At 40.7% G+C, this 19675-nt stretch overlaps 1 protein-coding gene across 4 annotated transcripts in view; it reads left to right on the top strand.

Moving 5' to 3' along the window:
• akap6 (A kinase (PRKA) anchor protein 6) overlaps nucleotides 1-19675 on the top strand; it is a 171679-nt gene that overhangs the window by 125136 nt on the left and 26868 nt on the right. For all 4 annotated transcript variants that reach the window (XM_072699344.1, XM_072699343.1, XM_023833586.2 and 1 more), the window contains one exon: nucleotides 2137-2257. In XM_072699344.1, coding sequence (XP_072555445.1) covers nucleotides 2137-2257 — 121 coding nt within the window. The remainder of the gene's footprint in view (nucleotides 1-2136; nucleotides 2258-19675) is intronic.

Here is a 19675-nt window from a genome sequence, read left to right as displayed (position 1 = left end):
CATCCCCAGGAGGGGGAGATGGGGTCACACTCTCTTGTTTGTCCAATGTTGCCTGCCTGGACAACTCTTCCAATTCCCTTGGTGCCCTCCTACTCCTGCCCTGCAGTTTCCTCTGCACCTTCCTGCTCCTATCATGCAGTTCCCTTGGCACCCTTCTGCTACTGCCCTGCAGTTCCCTCTGAACCCTCCTGCTCCAGCCCTGCAGTTTCCTCTGCACCCTCCTGCTCCTACCCTGCAGATTCCTCTGCACCGTCCTGCTCCTGTCATGCAGTTTCATCTGCACCCTCGGGCTTCTGCCATGCAATTTCCACAACACCCTCCTGCTCCTGCCCTGCAGATTCCTCTGTGCTCTACTGCTCCTACCCTGTAGTACCCTCAGTGCCCTCCTGCTCCTGCCTTGCAGTTCCCTTGGTGCCCTCCAGTTCTCATGGCACCCTCCAGCCCCGCTGTTCCTCCTAGGCACTTAGGTCCTGCTGTCTGGACAGACCCCACCTCACCATTGAACAGGCCGCAGAGGGCCTGCATCCTAGGGTCATTGCCCAGTTTCCCTGGGTCCGGGAGACTTCCCGGACTTTCCTCATTTGCTCCAGGCATGCCTTGGTCCCGGTCCTGTTTCCCAGTCCTCCCTTGGTTTTGTCCTGGCCTGTGTTTCCATCCCTGTCCCTGTAGCTCCTTTACCTTGTTTGTGTTCCTGTCCTTGTATGTGTCTTTGAGTGTCCTCTGTTCTGTCCCTGGATTTGCCTTTGTCTGTTTCATACCCTTTGTCATGTCATGTGTCTTGTCCCGTGTCCTGGGTTTTGTCCATATGGTATCCCACAGATGTGCTGTGTTCAGTTTGCCTCTGTCCCTGTCTCTCCGGCTCCCTGGTCCCTGTTGATATCTGGCATTTCTCTCTCTGGTCTCTGGTCCCTGATCCATGGTCCCTGGTTCCTTCCCATGTTTGGTCTGTTTTTGTCTGTGGTTCTGTTTAATGTTGGTCTTTCCTAGGGTACTTTTGGTTCCTGGTCCGGCCCTTGCCTTTTCCATGCCTATTGTTGTGCTGTGTGTCCTATTCTGTTCGGTGTGCCCCTCTGGTCTTGTGTGGTGTTTGTCCCATGTACCCTGCCAGTCCGGCTGTGCCCTGTCGCATCCGGTGTCCCATCTGACTCTGGTCCTGTGTGTCCGCCCTTGTGTTTGATCCCCTTGGTACCCTCCCCTGTTCGTCCTCCATGTTTCTCAGAGGGGGTACTGTTATCGCCTTCCCGTCATGTCCATCTGACCCTCTTGTCTCCTCCCTAACGTGGCACCGATGAGCCATGCCTGTTGCTTGTTACCCCTCATTTGCCTTTGTATTTAAGTACCTGTTTGTCTCATCAGCCCCAGTGCGGACATTGACGCCTCTCCTCCTGTCTGCCTTTGTCCGTCCCCATACCAGCCTTCGTGTTTTCACCCTTGATTTTGTTTGGCTCTTTACTCCCATTTAGTTCAATAAACCACTTTTTGTTTGCCAAACGCCTACCTTTGAGTCCATCTTGCATCTTGTGACACTATCCATAGCTGTTTAACTAATGCAGGGTCGCCATTAGCCTGGAGCTCATCCCAGGAAGTACTGGCCATGAGGCAGGGCACAGTCTGCATGACTGCACTATGAGGCACACATACACACAAGCAGGGTGTTTTAGAGATACACATGCAGCTACACCCTAGGGAAACCCACAGAAACTCAGGTAAACATGCAAATTCTACACAGGGCAAAGGTGGGGAAAAAATCCACAACCTCATAGGCATGAGGCTACAATGCTACTCAAATTATCTGTGGAAAATGTTTAAGCATTGAGTTTATTTTGTGTTTTATTTTTGGGCCGAATAAATGCACTGTCTAATCCAGCTGTTCGAAGTCTGCAATGTCAGTGTACTGGATGCAGCAAAAAGAAAGGCATGACCGCAATGCATAAATCATCTGTTACTTTTTCTCTGTATGAAGTGAGACAAAAGTACTGCCTTACAAAATTCTAATGGGAATCAACAATATATCTTTTGGTCCTTTGTTTTATGAGGAATATAGTTCAGGAAGATGGTGAATAGTAGATATAGAAGCATTGTTTTCTGTGTAGTATGCTATAGTGTTTGTTTTTTCACACTTTTTTTATTCTGCAGCCTTTCAGACTTTGAATTGGAGTACCAGGACCTCTGGGATTGGCTGACAGACATGGAATCCACAGTGACGGACAGCCATGAGCTTATGATGTCAGTGGAGCAGCGACAGCATCTTTACAAGGTCAGTGCACGGTACAATACTCAGGGCAAGACTTCTACTCTCATAGAGAATGTCATCAAATTAGAGGGTTTATTAAAACTCCCCAAAGCTGCCCTTGCTGTCTCACCTTCCCATTCTTACCTTGTGAATTTCACAAAGCTCCTTTTATCACATTTCATCTAGTGTGATTTCATATAGGAACAAAGATCTATGAAGATGAGCCGAAACAAAAGTGGTGAGAGTCGGTAGCAAATAGACAGGAGTGAAATGAATAAGAAATGCCTGCATTTGTTTATATTTGAGGTTTCTGACATACATGGATGTCCTTTGGGTGTGAACTCGGAATTATGAAAGGTAAAAAAAAGGAAAGTGGGCAGAAGAAAGAGCATTTCCTCCTTTGCTTTAAATCCTTCCCGATATGCGCCTTGTCTCAATGAATTTTTATTAGTGATAGATAAAACAGGCCATAATGCATTAAGTCAATATGTTTGTTCATGATTAAAACAAACTGATTTGAGGCTGTGATATTGATTCCATTCCCTCTTCCCCTAATAAATATGTACTCCATTGCTTGTTTGTTATCAATTTTTTCTCTGTGCTCTAGCCGCACACATCTTTTTTTATCTGGCTAACACTGGATTGATTGAGAATGGGGAATTTGGAGGTCCTTCGGCTGGTAGGATGTTATTTGCAAAGGCTGGGGGATTTTATCATGAGTGAGGACCAGCCCATGCCCCTAGAAGGCGCAGGCGGTAAATCAGGCTCATTTAGGCCATTTTTATTGTACTGATTCTGACACTCGTCATCCTTGAATTGCACTGAGCATATGGCATATTTCAGAAGAGCAGATTGTGAATCATAAAGAAATAAAATTAATAACCGCCTTCACAACTGGAAACAACATCATGACAAGAAACAACTATTCTTAGCATTTCCTCTCACATTTTCATTTCAAAATTGCAAAAGGTTACAGTCAAGGTCAAAACTAATTTTCTCTGGAATATTGACCTCACAATTAGTCATTTTTTAAAGTTATAATACATAATTTCTTTTTCTTTTAAGTTCCATGTTGAAAGACTCTGTTCTGCCTTTCAAAATAGGAATTTAAAGCAATTTTTGACAGATTCTTTGTCAATTACCCCATTTTCTCTTGTTTCTGTTCAGCAGTTCCAGCCAATTGCAAAGTGTCTAATAATAATAATTTTACTAATAGTAATTTCATAAAACATTAATTTTCAGGATATATTTCTTTATTTTCATATTGCGACTTCTGTGAGTTTTGGTGTCATGTTCTTCATTTCGCGTGGTTATTTGGAGAGTATACCTCACCATAAAACATCAGGTGTTTGCACCGGTAGTTTTCCAAATCTCCTCAAAGGATGTGTCAACATTCCTTTTGACAGGATTGCATCTCTGCAATTTCTGACAGCTTGAATAAATCAAAGTTAATCTGTCCATATCTGATGCCCCAATCAAAGCACCACTTGCCTCTTACACTCTTCTCGTTTCAATGGATTTAAATCTAGTCTTTGGGCACATTCTGTTTTGATGGAGGCTTTTCTTCATTTCCCATACCTTTTGAATTTTATGTAGTTTCCCAGCAGACAGTGTGTATGCCCATCGACTGTTGTTTATAAATCATGCATTAAAAGATTTGATCTTAATTAGTGGAATCTCTTGTGAATCCTTGTTCAGATGCATCAGAAAAGTCTCTTTAAAATTTTCTTCAAAAGGGCATTATTTACATGCACCGTGAGATTTGTGGGACTAGTAAAAAACAACCTGCCTTACAGCCGCAGATTCCTTTGCCTTTACTGTATTTTTCATTATGTCAGTTATTTAGCCTGTAAATTTACTAAAAGTGAAGTAATGATTGAATCAAGGGAGGCTGAACTTCAGAAGTTTTAGTATTATGTCAATAATTGAAGAAAAAAACTGCATAAATGGAGAAAATTATGTAGGTTTCTGAACAGTGTGTGTCGTGCCTCATTCTGAATGATGCTGTTTACTAAGCAAACATATGTAGATTGTAGATCGATGACATAGATGCATGCAAGTGTTGATTAAAAAAAGCAAAACATAGTTCATTCTCTTCTTTTGAAACAAGAAGTGTGAAACTTTCTTTCAACTAGTTTTATTTTCAATCTGTGATTTAACAAAGGTCAAAGTTGATTTCATCAAGAAGCTTGCGATAAGAAACAGTGTTCAAGAGGTCTGTCTGCAATTATGGTGCACCAGACCAGTTAGAAATGCATCCATAATATTGTTTTGTTTTCCACTACTATTGTTTTGGTGTTTCAACATACAGAGTTACATGTACAACATATTCACAATGCTGTATAGAGCTAGTTTAACTAGAGGCAGTTCTGCATTTTTATGAAAAGCACACTGAGAAAGGAACAGCATCTGAATGTAAAAACTGAGGTTAGAGCATTCGTCTGTCTTGCTGCTCGCCTGCCTGCTTCATGCGGGGAGGTCGTGACGCAGGCCTGTTTTATGTAGCAGGAGCAGGTGGTGTTTAATGTGTAGATTTATCTCTGCGGGGTTCTCAACTGCAGCAAGAGGCCTAGCGAATGCAAGGTGCCCCGGCCAAGTTCCCATCACTCAGCATGCAGATGCACACATGTGCGGGTGCTGTTGGTCTGTATTAAATGTACAAAATTCAATTAAACTGTTTTACAGAGTAATGCTAACAGATTGTACACTGTGCATGTAGTGTGTTTTTAATAATAATTATATAAATTAATTATGTGTATACTTGGTAACACATTCTATGAAGCTCTTTTTGTGTAGATACCTTCATAATGCATTTAGTCAACTAAATCTACAGTACATGCTATCAAATGAAACTAACAGGTTTAGCTATAGTCTACACATATACAGTATGTACACACACACACACACACACACACAGATTACTCTGCATCTATTCACCCTAGATTCCTGAAGGAAACATCTGTAGAGCTGTCATTATAGCATGCCATTAGGTTTGAAAATAATGTTTAAGGACATGGACTGGAGAGCACTTTTATACAAGGACTAACAAGGGAGCAAAACTAGAGGCAGTTGGAGTGAATCACACAAGGGCAGGAATGAGGTAAGACACACATAACAGAATGAGAATCATGTAACAGAGCGCAGTGGAGGAGGATTCTACTGTACCTGACGTGATGATTTCCTGATGGTACCCAAACTAGTGTTATCCAGTGTGCATACAAAGATCTGAAAAGAGCTTCACATTGCTCATTGTCCAGTAGTCTATTTGTAACAGTTTTTTTGGTTTATTTTTCATCAGCAATGATTTTAAAAGCATTGTCTTAGTTTTTATCATTAAAGGTGACTTTTTATTTAGTTTTTGTTCCATTTTTGTCACAGAAAAAAATGTTGAGAAGTATTTTTCATCTTAGTTTTTACCAACAAAATTAGCACTAATGCATTTATAACAGGTTATTGTCTGCTTCATATAAGGATACATTCATGTCTATAATGTGTTTATAGCTAGCGAGAAAGTTCTATCGCGTATTTTTCTTCACTTCAGTGCATTTCAAAGTAGACTGGTATCAGTGTGTTTCTGTGTTTGTGGTTTTGCATTTTGGATAGCTGTATACATCTGTGCATGGAAGTGGCGAAACAGAATATGTGCTGTTTTCTTTTATGAGTGTGTAATATCAGTCCACATGACTGTGACACCCAATGTGAGGCATGTGTGTGTGTGTGTGTGTGTGTGTGTTTTTGTGCATGTATGAAAGAACAGCAAACTGCGATAAAAAATTATGTGTCCCGCTTGCAAGTGAAAGACTGAAGAGTGTTCGTGAAAATGTTTACGCTCAGGTGTCCCTTTAAGACACCTGATTTTAAGGATATTCATTAACCTGCACTTCCTGATATACTGTGGGGAAATTACTGCAGTTGTCATTTTGATGGGAATCTGTGTGCTGATGGCCATGTTCATGTGACCCAGATCATCATCCATTCAGAGGGACATATCGGATTGAAGAGTGTAATGCTTATCAAATAATCACTGCAACCAATCCAATTATTCTACATCTGTGCTTTCCTTTTTTGTCATTCCCTCTGGGTTCATGACAAGCAAACCGTTCATGGGAGAACAGAAAATAGCTAGAGGAAACAGCACTTACGCAATTTTCTGCTTGACTGTGCATGTGTGTTTAAAAACCGCAGTTCTGTCTTAACTTACATTTTCTTCTTTTGAGATACATAAAATTATTTTTGATAACTGGATGTATTTTATTCAAAGTAAATCAAACGCTTCAGAAGACCCTGCCCCCCATCCCCCCATCTACAGTTTGCCACCTCAAAGTTTATGAATAGCAGGACAGCAAACAAACGCCACACTGTATTTGTGGAATGCTTGGCTTCAGCATGTTGCCTGGGCAACCCCAGTTTCACTTCCAAAAGTAAACAAAAGGTTTTTTTTTTTCTCAAACTTACAATTAATAAAACTCTTCCGGGACAGCTTGCAACAATTTGTGCCACTTGGCAAGCACTGAACTGACAGTTTATTGAAATAATATATACACATGTATTACAGCCTCAAAGGACATGGAACCGTGTGTTTGTCTGTGTGTATGCATGCGTATATGTACTGTAATGCATATACTGTATGTTTTTCCACTGAACTTCAGAAAATTAGTTTTTATTGCTATTGTTTTGGGGTTCAGTGGGGCTGTTCGGGGATAATTTCAGTGGTGGTGTGATTGGGAGGGATAGCTGGCAGTGTTCTGCCATCTGACACAATCCCTCATTCAGGGTACCATTCTGGGCCTATGTCCAAGTACGGCGGTGTCCCTCTTTTTTTTGGGGGGGGGGGGCATTATTGCTTGGTTTGATGCTGTCTCATTGGTGAAAATATGCTGTGAAATCTTGAATGTGTTCTCAGTGGTAACCAGTGTACCATATATCTTCAAAACGTCAACTTTTCATTGGAACTGAAGTTGACAGAATTTTCCAGGTGACATCTCCTTAGTACTGCAACTGCAGGTATACAGTACCCTGTAGCCCTCTGTAAGACTCTATTCTCGAGCCCCCTTTTTCCCAGTGTTATTGTGTATGCTCTCACCCCTGACTTGTCGTGATGAAGCTGCATCAGCAACACAAAGAGCTCAGTGTTGTGGCTGGATCCCTCTCCTGCTGTGTATGTATGTGTGTGTGTGGGGATTATGTTTATATTACATTGTGGGGACCAAATGTTCTCCACAATTTAATAAAAACCTGTTATTTTGACACGGTGGGGGTCAGATTCCAAGTCCTCACAAAGATTGGTGAATACAATCAAAAAACTAAAAATTCTAAAGGTCTCGTATCTTGTTTGGCTACTTAGGGCTGAGTAGGGGTTAAGGGTGTCATGTTGGGATTAGAGTTTTCCCCTAGAAATGAATCGAGAGTCCCCACAGATATACAATTACAAACCTGTGTGTGTGTGTGTGTGTGTGTGTGTGTGTGTGTGTGTGTGTTCAGATGTCCTTGTAGGGTGAGAATGTTCCAAGAGAAACAGAACATACCACAGGAGAAAGAGAGAGAGAGAGAGAGCACAATGCAGTTGAAGGAACCAGACATCAAACTGAGCCCAGCTGCCCCTACCAGGAGTGGGTATCTTACTGCCAAGATGGTTCTCACATCTTTGAGTCACCGTGACAACCATCCCCTTAACTAGGCAGGGACACAGGGAGAACAGAATAGGAGCAGGAAGGAATAAGTAGGGAAGAAGCAAGAAAAGACTTTCCATTTTATTTACTCATTGAACATTCAAAAATTGAATGAATCAAACTCTACTTTGAAATGACTTTCTGCTCCATTTTGAATATATAAGGATGTGTTTTTATGTGACTGTTACAGAACTGAAACGTTAACTTCCAGAAGTGAGGTAGAAATAACATTTATACGGTTTATGCGCAGAGTGTCACAAAACTGTGCCATGAAGGACAGATGAGATAAAAGGGAAGAGTCAAAGAAACAGTGGTAGATATTTCTGGGTAGAAGGGATAACAGAGTGGCAGCAGTCTGGCAGAAGAGACAATGAGAAGGGGACAGGAAGAGATCTATAGGAAGGGGTGAGGAAATAAAAGAGATTCTAGTCACCCAAGAGAGAAGAGAGCTGGAGGGTGGGCAGAATGGGGACACACAACAGAAAGTGGGAGGTATGCTGTAGCACAGCGCCTCTTCTGGTGTGAGCTGTCACATACAGTAGCACCTCCAACAATTATAGCAATAACACAATCTAGCCTTGTAGCACACGTGGGGCCTTGCCATATTGATGCTAGTCGCTCCTATATTCATCAAGAAACAAGATGGCAGAATCGGCAGGAGCTGGCAGTTGTGCACGACTGTGACATCTTTCTGTATCTCTGAGGAAAAAGTTGAAAACAATCAATACCTCTTCTCTGAGTCTCCACAAAGTCCCACCTCTTCCCTGCTCGAGTGATGTGGCAAGAGGAAAACACTACAGGTGTTGCACCAAAGCACTGGATGATGTGAAAATTTCATGTTGTTCATCATTGGCGTCAGGTCTCAGCTACAGAGGTCATTGTCCCCCCCTCCCCCCTCTAATCATACACATACTGTCATCCCCCTCAGACAAGGTCGAACAGGGAATTTTCACCAGCCATTCCCACTTCTCATAATATGACCTGTCTGTGGGGCTCTCAGACACTTAAGTGGAGGGAGATTAAAAGGCATTCTACACCTTGATCCAGCACGTCATCATACTCGAATTTTTATGTCACTTCTTGGCTTTTTCCTCAATGATAACCATAAATTAAGCATGTTGCTTCTAGAGTAAGTGGACGACTACAAATCTCATAACTATTCCAGTATGCTGAATTCTGCCAAAGGCTATCCTGAAAACATAGAAGAAACCCCGCATGAAGTGAAAGTCACCGAATGAGCTCTTCCTCTGACTGATTACTAATATTGCACTACTGTATTTAATGAGTCGTTTCCTTAATGAGTGGGCTTAGGTCTATGTGAAAACGGCCTGCACATCTCCTCAAGCAATTCAGGCCCTGCAGCTTGTTCCATTCGAGTCTGTCTAATTACAGAGGTTATCCTGGACTCCCCCACTGCTGAATTCCAATTTCAAATAGCCCATGGTCCTCCAGTAGACATGGAACAGTGGGAAGCACTGGGCCTTTTCGGATTTCATACTCACACTCATTAATTCCACTCCAAAACCAATCAACGAGTTACAGACTAGTGGGAATCCTATGCAGAGCCCCTTACAGTGCATTATTTGGCATAGTTACTATAGTACAGTTAAAAAAATACTCCATTCACATAATGCAAACTTTGTTCATTCTATTAATCGAGAGGACATATAGAGGCCAAATCATTACAGCAAATTTAAAATGAGGAACTTTCACCTGAGGATTTGCATTTAGCATAAACTTACAGTTTGAGCCAAACAATTAAGCTTTGGTCCTTTACTGAGAAAAAAAATGTAACAAAAAGGAATGACAGCTTCCACTTGAGCAAGACAGTCTGGAGTTTGAGGTAGTGCAGGTAAAGACCTGACATGTCTTGTAATATATGGAGAGATGTGAGAGAGTGAAGATTCTCATTATTGATTAGCAACAGCATCTGGATCACCGAAGTTAAGTTAGATGTTGCCATAACAACACCTGTACAAGTAGATTTAAGTATTATGGTCTGTTTTCCTTTCTCAAGAGCAGACCTGGCCCTTACAACAGTGAGGACAATTGTGCTATTTCATGTAAAAAGGCCATTGACACGAGGGTTTTATAAAAGCAAATGGGAGGGGGAAGATTGAAGGGGAGAAGTGGACCCTTCAGTCAGGCACAGGTTTGAAGAGCTTCTTCTGTTAAAGGCAGAGGCAGTGCAGATGAGCAGTCCAATGTCTTTAATATGGAAGCCTAGAGAAGGCCTCACAAGGGCCTTGCACAAGACTTTCCTTATTGACTGTTGGGAGACTGGAAGAGAGACTGCATAACCATGTACACCTCTGATATTATAGTAGCAGTCAGCTACAGATAAGACCGGTCAAATTACAATGTGCCTTTCATATGTAGAGCAGAGTGAAATGGTCTTTCTTTATATTTTATGTTTCTATAAATTTAGCAAGTAGCAATGTTATACTAAGAACAAAGGCATAATGTAGTGCAATGGTACAACCACTAGAGGGCTCACCTTCATAAAGCAGACAAGTGGGGTTTCTTCACAAAGGTGTTTAGAGTCAGCTTTTTTCATTGCAAATAATCCAGCCCTGTTGGCCTGAGTTCCCTAACTTCTGGGGAAAAGCCAGCTTCCTCACTGCCCCTTCACACTGGCTCAATTCTCCTTCCTTCCCTTCCTAAGCCTTGTGTCTAAGATCAATGAACTCACCCCCTTCCAGATTCCGCATGTGCAGCCTCAGCTGCCATGTTTCATTTAGTCACTTGCCACATGCATAACCTAGAAATTAGATACAGAAAACTGTGATTGTTTTATGCTTTATGTACATTTTTATTTTATTAGTTATTTTATTAATTTGAGCACTAACTCTGTTCTGCCATCAAAGGAAATATTTGCTTCTACTCTGTCACCAACGGAGCTGTATTGAAAATGTAATGAGCCTTTTAAAAGAAATACCTTTCCAGAAAAAAACCTCTTCCTTCATGATTTTGGATTATTCAGGCTTTTCTTGAAAGCCCTTATTTGTTGATCGTTTGTGCTGCAAGCCACTGAAAAATAGATGTGCCAAACTACAGAGGAACACGTCTGTGTGAAAACAACAGGGCTGGTCTGGAGGGTGGGAAAACACGTACACCCTTGAGATTTAGAATTTTAAAATATAAGGAAATTTTGTTGTCAGCAAATCCAATGGAGGCCCATTATGCTGTATGCATAATTCAAAAACACAAATATCGTTGTTGACATGTGCAAGGCATATCATTTACAAGCCTGTCTCTGTCTAGAGGGGTAAACTCAGGACTGGGAATTAGTTGGGAAATAAATTAACGTTTTGCCGTAGCGCTTGCATCTAGATGTATCACTGGAAAAAACAGTGTAAGGTACTAGTGAAATTTGGTAAAACGGCTTACAGTTTTGAAGCTTTACTATTTTATTTTAAATATATAATATCAGCTTATTCTGGGATCATTCCAAATAAGGCTTCAAGATTTTATTAAAAACAAGTGGTCTCAATGCACTTAAGAGAGCATCTGTTGCAGTTTTTAGTAAGCATTCAGTCGTAGTAAAATATAATGCATACAGATCTCCGTTGATGGCATTGGAAACAATGGTTTTGCTTTAGACAGGTGTATTGCCGTGAGAAGAACGCACCATTCAGACCTGCAACAGAGTGCATGGGTGTTTAATGAATTTTCTTTCCCTTTAAAACAACTGACATAAATCTAGTGAATCAGAAAATTATTATCCTTTATTGTTTCATCATGAAAATGTGAAATAGAAAAATAATACAAAAAATAAGTATATAAAACTAAGTATTGTGGTTTGGCAAATGTTTATAAAATGTATTATTTGTGTATGTGTGTGTGCGTGTGTGTGTATAATTATTCATTTTTAAATTTCCATATTCCTTTGATAGTTTAATGTTGATTTATGGCACATTTCATTAACATTGTTAAATTTACCTCTCAAAGTGAAGTAAGTCTCACTTGCCTTAAGAATGGGGAAAGTGCTCATTGCCAAAGTAGGAGGGCTGTTTTCTATTAGATGAATTTTTTTTTCTGTCTAACTGAGCAAGGCTTTGTCAGATGTCACCCTGGCCACTGCACCAAGAGTGGAGATGGGGCTGCCGTTTAAGGAGATGCGATGTCTTCCCTACAGGTCGACCCACCGCACGCTTGCAGCCATTCCTGCTGTGCCAGTATTCCGTTGTCTTTCTCTGATTCTGACAGCATGATTCTGGGGTGTCCACTGGCTTAGAGAATCCCCAGATCTTCAGTATCTGCCCTTAGTGCTCTGGCTCCACATGCGAGGCTTCTGACTGGCTGGGAAGGAATGTGCAGAGGATACAGAATGCCCAGAGCCCTCGCTGCTGGCCTCTGCCCAGGAGATTCAAATGCCCACATTTGTACAGTAGCTGGGGGTCTCTGCATATTTGTATTATATTTCCGAAGTTCCCAGATCTATATGTGCCAGTGTGTGTATGTGTTTCTAGGCCGGCGCAGTGTATGGGGGTACGCATCTCATGCAGACTTGTATGTAGTGTGTGTAACTGTAGGCAAGCATGTGTGCACATTTGCACATGTGTGTGCGTGCATAGGTACATGTATGTGTGTGAGTATTTCGGTGTGTATTCACAAATGCTGGCTAGGTGGTTTGTATTATGCATTTATATTTGACAAAATGTTAGTATCTGTCTAATCCTACTGGCTTCTATCACAAATCCAATACTAGAAGTTGATTTTCAGACTTAAATACAAATATTAAACCTTATCCTTAATGAATCTTTACTCGATGTATTGCTGTTAATCGTTTTATGCTGGTGGAGCTGAACTCTAACATGACTAATATTAATTTGTAGTGCAGGACCAGTAGTATCACTGAGTGAGTTAAATTAATAATGATAATGTCACCAATATATGTTAAATGCCCTGCGTCGTTTAAAGACCCTGTTGGTATGATATCAGCACATTAAATATCTAAAAGACTTTTTAAAATCAGTAACTGATTTTTAAAGCCTTAATACTAATACAGGCCTGGGTTTATAGTAGTGAGCATGGCAGTTTTGGAGTTGTACATGCCTGTGAGCTGTATGTTCATATAGTGGGACGAATCCTGTCAGTGGGGGGTTCCTGACATGCACTCAATGGGATATAAAGGCACAGAGAACATGCCTACACCTCATCCTTGTGAAACACGAGTGGCTTATATCCCAGGCAGTCACTCAGGGAAAAAAAAGAGCATTTCCCAGTAGCCAGGCAATAGAGGAGCTGTACAACAACTTGGTGGGAATTTGGGGGAGTTCATTCTTAAAATGGGCAGCATAATGGGGGGAGACCTGCCTGGATGCTGCAGAAGCTGATTGAGGACTCTAACCAGGAACAAGCAGAATAGTGCCACTGACGTGAGTCGTCTGTATATTTGCAGCATTCTTATTCATATGAACCTTTCTACTCTTAGGTCTAATTTTAGTCACAAACTGATGCCGTAATTTAATTCGGGATGTTTGTAAATAGCGGAGCAGGAGTACTCAGAATGTCCAGGTAAATAAATGGAAATTCTACTATTTAACAGTACCAACCTCAAAAAACAATCCTAAATCGTCCACTCTAAGACCCTGCCTTATGTTTTGGTCTCTGCTTCACATTGGGCTCACATCACAGACTCTTACAGAGTGCTAAAGTGCTTTATATGAGGGATGCAGGGCTGCTGTTTTGTATTTTTTTGTCCCTAGGTCAGATCAAGGTTAGTTATAATTACAGCCACCCTTCTTACCTCTTCCATCACCTGCCATCCGTGTCCTATGATATGTGACTTGCTTCTGGACATGAGGAGTTGTGCTGAGAATTATTTGTGAGTTGTTCATTCGTTGTTTCCCAGACAATTATCCAAAATGGAATATGTGGAATACACTCTTGGAAAATTTACAGGAAGAAAATGAAGCAAGAAACATGGAATTATCTGATTTGCACTAGGGCGTGTTAATCTCTGGCTGCAGGCTCTTCCAAGCACCTATCTCCCTATAATTACTCACAGAGCCACGGAGCCAGTCTACAGGCTGAAGGAAAACCTCGTCATGTTGTTATTGCTTTTTACTCAGAAAACACCCTGAAGTTTTCATGCTAAATCTGTCAGCTATGACGAACATTGCCTTACAGTGAGCTCCCTCCGCTGCCTTGCAGATGTTGAGATTATGCCACAAAACTCTTAATTAATGACAAACTACATTTCAAGAAAACTGGAATTTCATAAAACTGCAAGCAGATCAAAGCTCTTTCTGTTAATTTGCAATGCAAATTTGACTGCAGCTCATTGGGTCCTTTTCTGACTTTACTGCACAAGGAACCCAGGATTAACCCTAACCCTAAACCTAAGCAGACTCAGGGAATCTTTATACCCCATTATTATGACAGAAGCTCTGAAAATTACTTTTATGTATTTGTTACATTTTTATTTACAGGAAAAGGCAGTTAAGAGACTACATTTCTTCCTTTTTGGAAAAAACTGTATTCTTTTATGAGCGTCTGTACGTATAATTGAAACAGAACAAGAAAAAAAGAGACTAAGAGTAATTTAGTAATATTTCCTTTCTTCCATCACTGCAGCTTATATATGAGCTATATTTAAACATGGTGTCTTATGGAGTGGGAAAGGAAAAAGGCAAAGTGGGGGGAGAGAGAGAGAGAGAGCATAAAGGTGGGCCCCTGAGTGGAGTTCTCTCGCTCCAGTGCTATGGAACTCCTCAGGGAAGCCGTGTCTTACTTGCCGTCTCAGAAAAGCCACAGCAACAGTTGGGCTGGCCTTCACAATGCAGTAAAAATGAAAAAGCAGCAACAGTCGGGAATATCAGTCTGTCAGCACTTCCTGATTACTGCAGTTTTTACTCTAAATACAGAGCAAGTCAACATGTAAACCGTCCTCCTATGTGCTTCCACTGTATGATCATACCTTCTGTACAAATGAAAACTGCATCTAAATATAAAAGTATGATCATACATAAAAATTTGTCACACGGAGACAGACACACCCAAATATCATAAGAAACCCTCAAAACAAATCCATACAATTACCCCCGCCAAACCCAGTGGAACCCAGTTTCATTTGAGATGCCACTCCTAGGCCTCACCCCCATGTCTTTTTTTTGCAGGAAATTCAGTCTGTGAATTTCAGCTCACAATTAATGTGAAAGTGCCATAATGCCTGTGCGAGTCCCGGTGCCTAGTGGCGCGCCATTTATCATCAGTTTTACATTGACCTTGACACCCACTTCATTAGAATAAAGATTGTCTACCATTTAGGTTACATTGTTCCTCCGCACACAGCACCCAATGCAAATTCCTGCCCCGATAGAGGAGTGCTGAGTCTGTCAGAGGTCATCTGCATTAAATGATTGCAGCTATTTTCCAACTGCTTCTTTTCATTCAGTTCAATTCAGCCCTTCTCCTCGCCACCACCAGGACTGCTGGGAATTTAACTCTTTTCACTCGAGCCAGCTCTCACTCCAAGAAACAGTTTTTAATGAGCTTTAAATAGGAACACTTAATTGGCTGTTAAGAAATGGCTGGCAGACAGTGTGAGAGAGAACCTTAGAATTATCAAAAAGACTTAATTCGCCCCACCCCCTCCATGCTCTTCTCAGAGTAAACTTTTTTGTTCTATTACAGTCACAAGAGGGGCCACTTTTTCCCGGGTGCTGCTCATTATGAAAGTGCGATTTGATTGTCATTGGTAAGCAGTGTTGGATCTATTAGAGCGAGACAAGGGGTGTCAGAGATGGAATGTGATTAAAAAAAAGAAGCAGTCTACCAACCTGTGTTTCTTTCTGCTTAGTTCACTTATTAGGCTCCTCATTCATCTCTATTACTCTCCACATAAGTCAAAACATGGCTGGCCGACGTCAGTACAAGAATAAGCAGAAAAAGGGAAAGGGAATAAGATGTCGGCTCCCATAACAGTGCTGAGTGGTGATATAATTAGAATTAAATTATTAATGGGGGATACTTAAAAAAGATTGTTTCATGATCCTCTATTAGTGAATTTGCAATTCATTTCAATATTTGTCGTTTGATTTATATCACAGATAATGCAATATATGTCCAATTAACAATGCATGGACTATGTAATACGATTTTCAGTTAATGCAAATGGAATAAGCTAGAAGAAAGAAACTAATTCAAATTCTCAAATGTAATTTACTTGGCCAGCTCTGCCGATTTTAAATGACATTGCACTTTTTAATTTTTCCTTCCCTCATCAAAGCCCAGGCACCAAATTTATCCTGACCAGGCGAGTCTATTATTAATTTACCAGGAAAATCACCCAAGCAGTTATAATTTCTATCACTTTCTCAGAGTTATTTGCCTTAAATTATTATCAATGAAGAAAAGGCAGGCAGCTTGAGAACACACCGATTGTGTGCAATTTAGCTCTTGTAATATGTAGTATACAAGAATGTGTGTAATGTATTAGCTTTTGATTGTCTAACTATGCTGCTTGGAAAACGGCAAGCTACAGACACTTTTCTTGTCATCCAGGCAGAAGTCAAACCCTTGCAGCGCTGCTACCCACCCGAAAAAAAAAAAAACATTGTGATTTCGACTGATTTCATTGTTTCCTGTGTTTGTCTGGTAAAGAAAAATACCAGGCCCAGAGTGGGGCAGCAAAGGCAGGGTTTGAGTCTGTCTGAAGCATAGTTCTACACTTGGAGCAGGCAGCTGAGCTTAGAACCCAGGCCTCTGGATAAAAAGAACCTTTGTTTACCACTGAATGGCATTAGCCATGGGTTTCCTATGGGGTCACCATGATGTCTAGCAAGACGACAGGGGGAGGGAACCATGAAAGAACAACCATAAACCATACACACCTCAGTTACTTAGTGATAGAGGCGGCAAAAGCAATAATTATTCGTCTAAATGGTCAGGAATATTGCATGAGTCAGACTGTGTTCCATTGACATATTCTGTTGTAGATAGAAGAAAGTCCTTTGACTATATCAGAAAACTCTGAGGGGAAGCTATTGTGTAGAGCCGAGAGGTCCAGCAAGCCTTTTTTATATAAATAATTCTCTGTAAAAGGCCCTGCTGTTCCTGTGTTTTTGTTTTTTCACCAATCTGTGGGTAGACTGTGTGCTTCTTTGTCTATTGATCCTCTTGAATTTCTCATTAACACTTTGCAAATCTGTGCAATGTATCTTCCTTGGAGAGAGTGTGTGTTGGGGGGCAGGAATATCTCAAATTCCACCAAACAGCCTCTTGTTTGCTTCTCTTTCTCTGGATATGTCATGAAGAGAATTCCCTTGGTTCCTTGGGCCAGAGTTCACATTGCATGGGCCTATAGCATCCTACTCCTGAGTCATCTTATTTTCAAAATTCCGCTTTTCTCAACAGGGGATTGTTTGTGCAGTTTTTTTTCTTACTTAATATAACTTGCAATTTAAAGATTGCTTCTCTGATAGTCTTCAGTCGAAAATAAATATAAATCCATAGCAGATCAAATCGAGAAAGGCTTGAAAGTTTCTTCTCTAACCCCAGAGTGACTGGGCACCTTGTTCTTAAACAGTGAAGGAAGGTTTAAGAAGGAAAAAAAAAAAACGTTTGACTCACTGCTCAGTGTGAGCCTTCTATACTAGTTAGAAAATGGCTTATTCTTCTGGTCACCATGGTGACAATTAATAGTGTTTCAAGGCCTTTTGTTCCAGACCCGTTTGAGCAGAATTTTTTGGGGCATTATTTTTGGGGGGGAAAAAAAACAACAAAAAAAACTTTTATTTACAAAAGCATTTTGCATAGACTGTTGAGACTGTTGTCCAAATCAGGGGTTTAACTTTTTTCTTCTTGTGCCGCCTTTTTGAAGTAAACATTTGCCATTTTCTTGCTGTGCTTTCTCTGGGCAAGCTCAAACGTGCATCAAAAGCTCGCGCCTCCTCAGCTGTGGGCTTTTTCATCAATGGACTGCTTCTTTCTCCAGCGCCTTTCTTCCTTTCCTTTCAAAGTGTCCAGTGGTAAATAGTGGACACTTAGGATGTCGCCAAATTATTTTACAAAACACAGCATAATTAACTATGCTAAACTAAGCTTGGATACAAGTGGCTGGGCGACTGGTGAAGTTTTGCTGTGACAAAAACTCTGTCTTTAAACAGGAAAACCAATATTTTTTAATGACTTTTAATTTTTAAGATATTGGCTCTGAGGATTTTTTTTCTGAAGTTGGCACTTCAAAAAAAAAACACCTTTCTACTTATGTACAACAGGATTGTTCCCAACAACCCATATTACATATTTCATTAACACAGTCCATTATTCAAAAAACAGTTTCATTTGAATTGTTCTGCATAGAGACATTTATCTGACATCCCATCAGATAATTTGGTACAGTTTTTAAAATGGCAGATTTTTTTATCCTTTGAAGCTGGATCCGAAAACTAGCAATAAAATATACCATCCGCCTTGATTTTAACAACACATCCCTCTCAAATTGTGGACACTCTAGTTGCTAGGCTAATCCCTGTTATCATACTCGCATCAGATCTTAGGTACATGTACTATAGAGTAAACAAAGTTAGTATTCAATGCACAAAGCCCAGCTGTTTGTTCTTGTAGAGGTGTTGTTTCACACAGCATCCTGTATCTGCAGAACCCACTGTATGCCTCAGCTCAGGGGTGTCTGCCTTGTCTGGTCCGTGCCTTTTATTATATCTGCAGTTAGGGCACTTTCAGACACTCTGTAGTTACGGCCCAGTCCTCCAGAGAACCCCGCAGCTGAATGAGAGCAAGGGTCACTGGGACAAAATGGCAGCTCAGCCCGAGGCACTGGCAGGGGCCTTGTGAGTCCCCAGCAATTTTAATACCACCGTTAATCTTGTTATCACTCGGATGCTATTCTCCGTCGAAAATTCATAGCAGGCTGTCTAAACTCATTTCACTCACTGGGAGCCTTTATACTGGATAGTCCCATGGAAGATTTATGCCATTTTACTCCGGGATCGCTTTAATGTCAGGCAAGGGAACGTGAAAAGCCAGTTTATGTGGCCAGAATGTCACGACAAACCCTGTCTTTTGTTCCACATGATAATCATGAGCTTATGAATATTTAGTGAGCCCCCCCCCCCAACCACACCATTCTGTCAGCAATACCTTAGATGTTAACTGGCTTTTAGGAGGTACCTTTTTCCAGAGGGCAGCTGTGACCACATGGTTTCTGTAGATGCTCGAATGCAGATGCTGGTTTCAGACACACTGACCTTTGCTTCATGTAGAGTTTACACAAAATGACAATTCCTTCAAAGTTTTAACCAGTATTATGATACTGTCATCTGCTTTCTGTTCATTTTTTTGTTATATCTATTTTTGATGTAGCTTATTGTCTTGCACAGTATTGTCTTTTGCACATTGTACCAAAAGCATATGACACAATTTTCTGTCGTGCAGTGCAATAATTGCCTGTTGTGATGTGTAAGTTTTTCACATGTTGACGCGCATTTTCTTGAACCCTGATGAAACATGGTGGGAAATTTATGCCTGTGATATGTTAATGTCAGTACTACTTGAGAGCAGTGAAATAAGGATTTTTTTCAGTTCATGGAATTTTAATTCTGTTCTCTCAACACATTACAGACTCTGAACACACTTCAGATTAATTAATTAAACAGATCTGCAAAAATGGATTGAATATTTTCATGTATGACTGGAGTTTTGCTGACATTTTTAGCATTTCAAATCTATTTTTTAATAAAAATAGATTGTCATCTGACTTTGTTTTTTCAAATATTGGAATCTTACTAAAATAACTTTATTTTCA

The sequence above is a fragment of the Paramormyrops kingsleyae genome, chromosome 14 (genome assembly GCF_048594095.1).
Source record: "Paramormyrops kingsleyae isolate MSU_618 chromosome 14, PKINGS_0.4, whole genome shotgun sequence".
Lineage (NCBI taxonomy): Eukaryota > Metazoa > Chordata > Actinopteri > Osteoglossiformes > Mormyridae > Paramormyrops > Paramormyrops kingsleyae.
The sequence above is the reverse complement of the archived record's forward strand: the minus strand, read 5'-3'. Positions and strand labels throughout refer to the sequence as shown.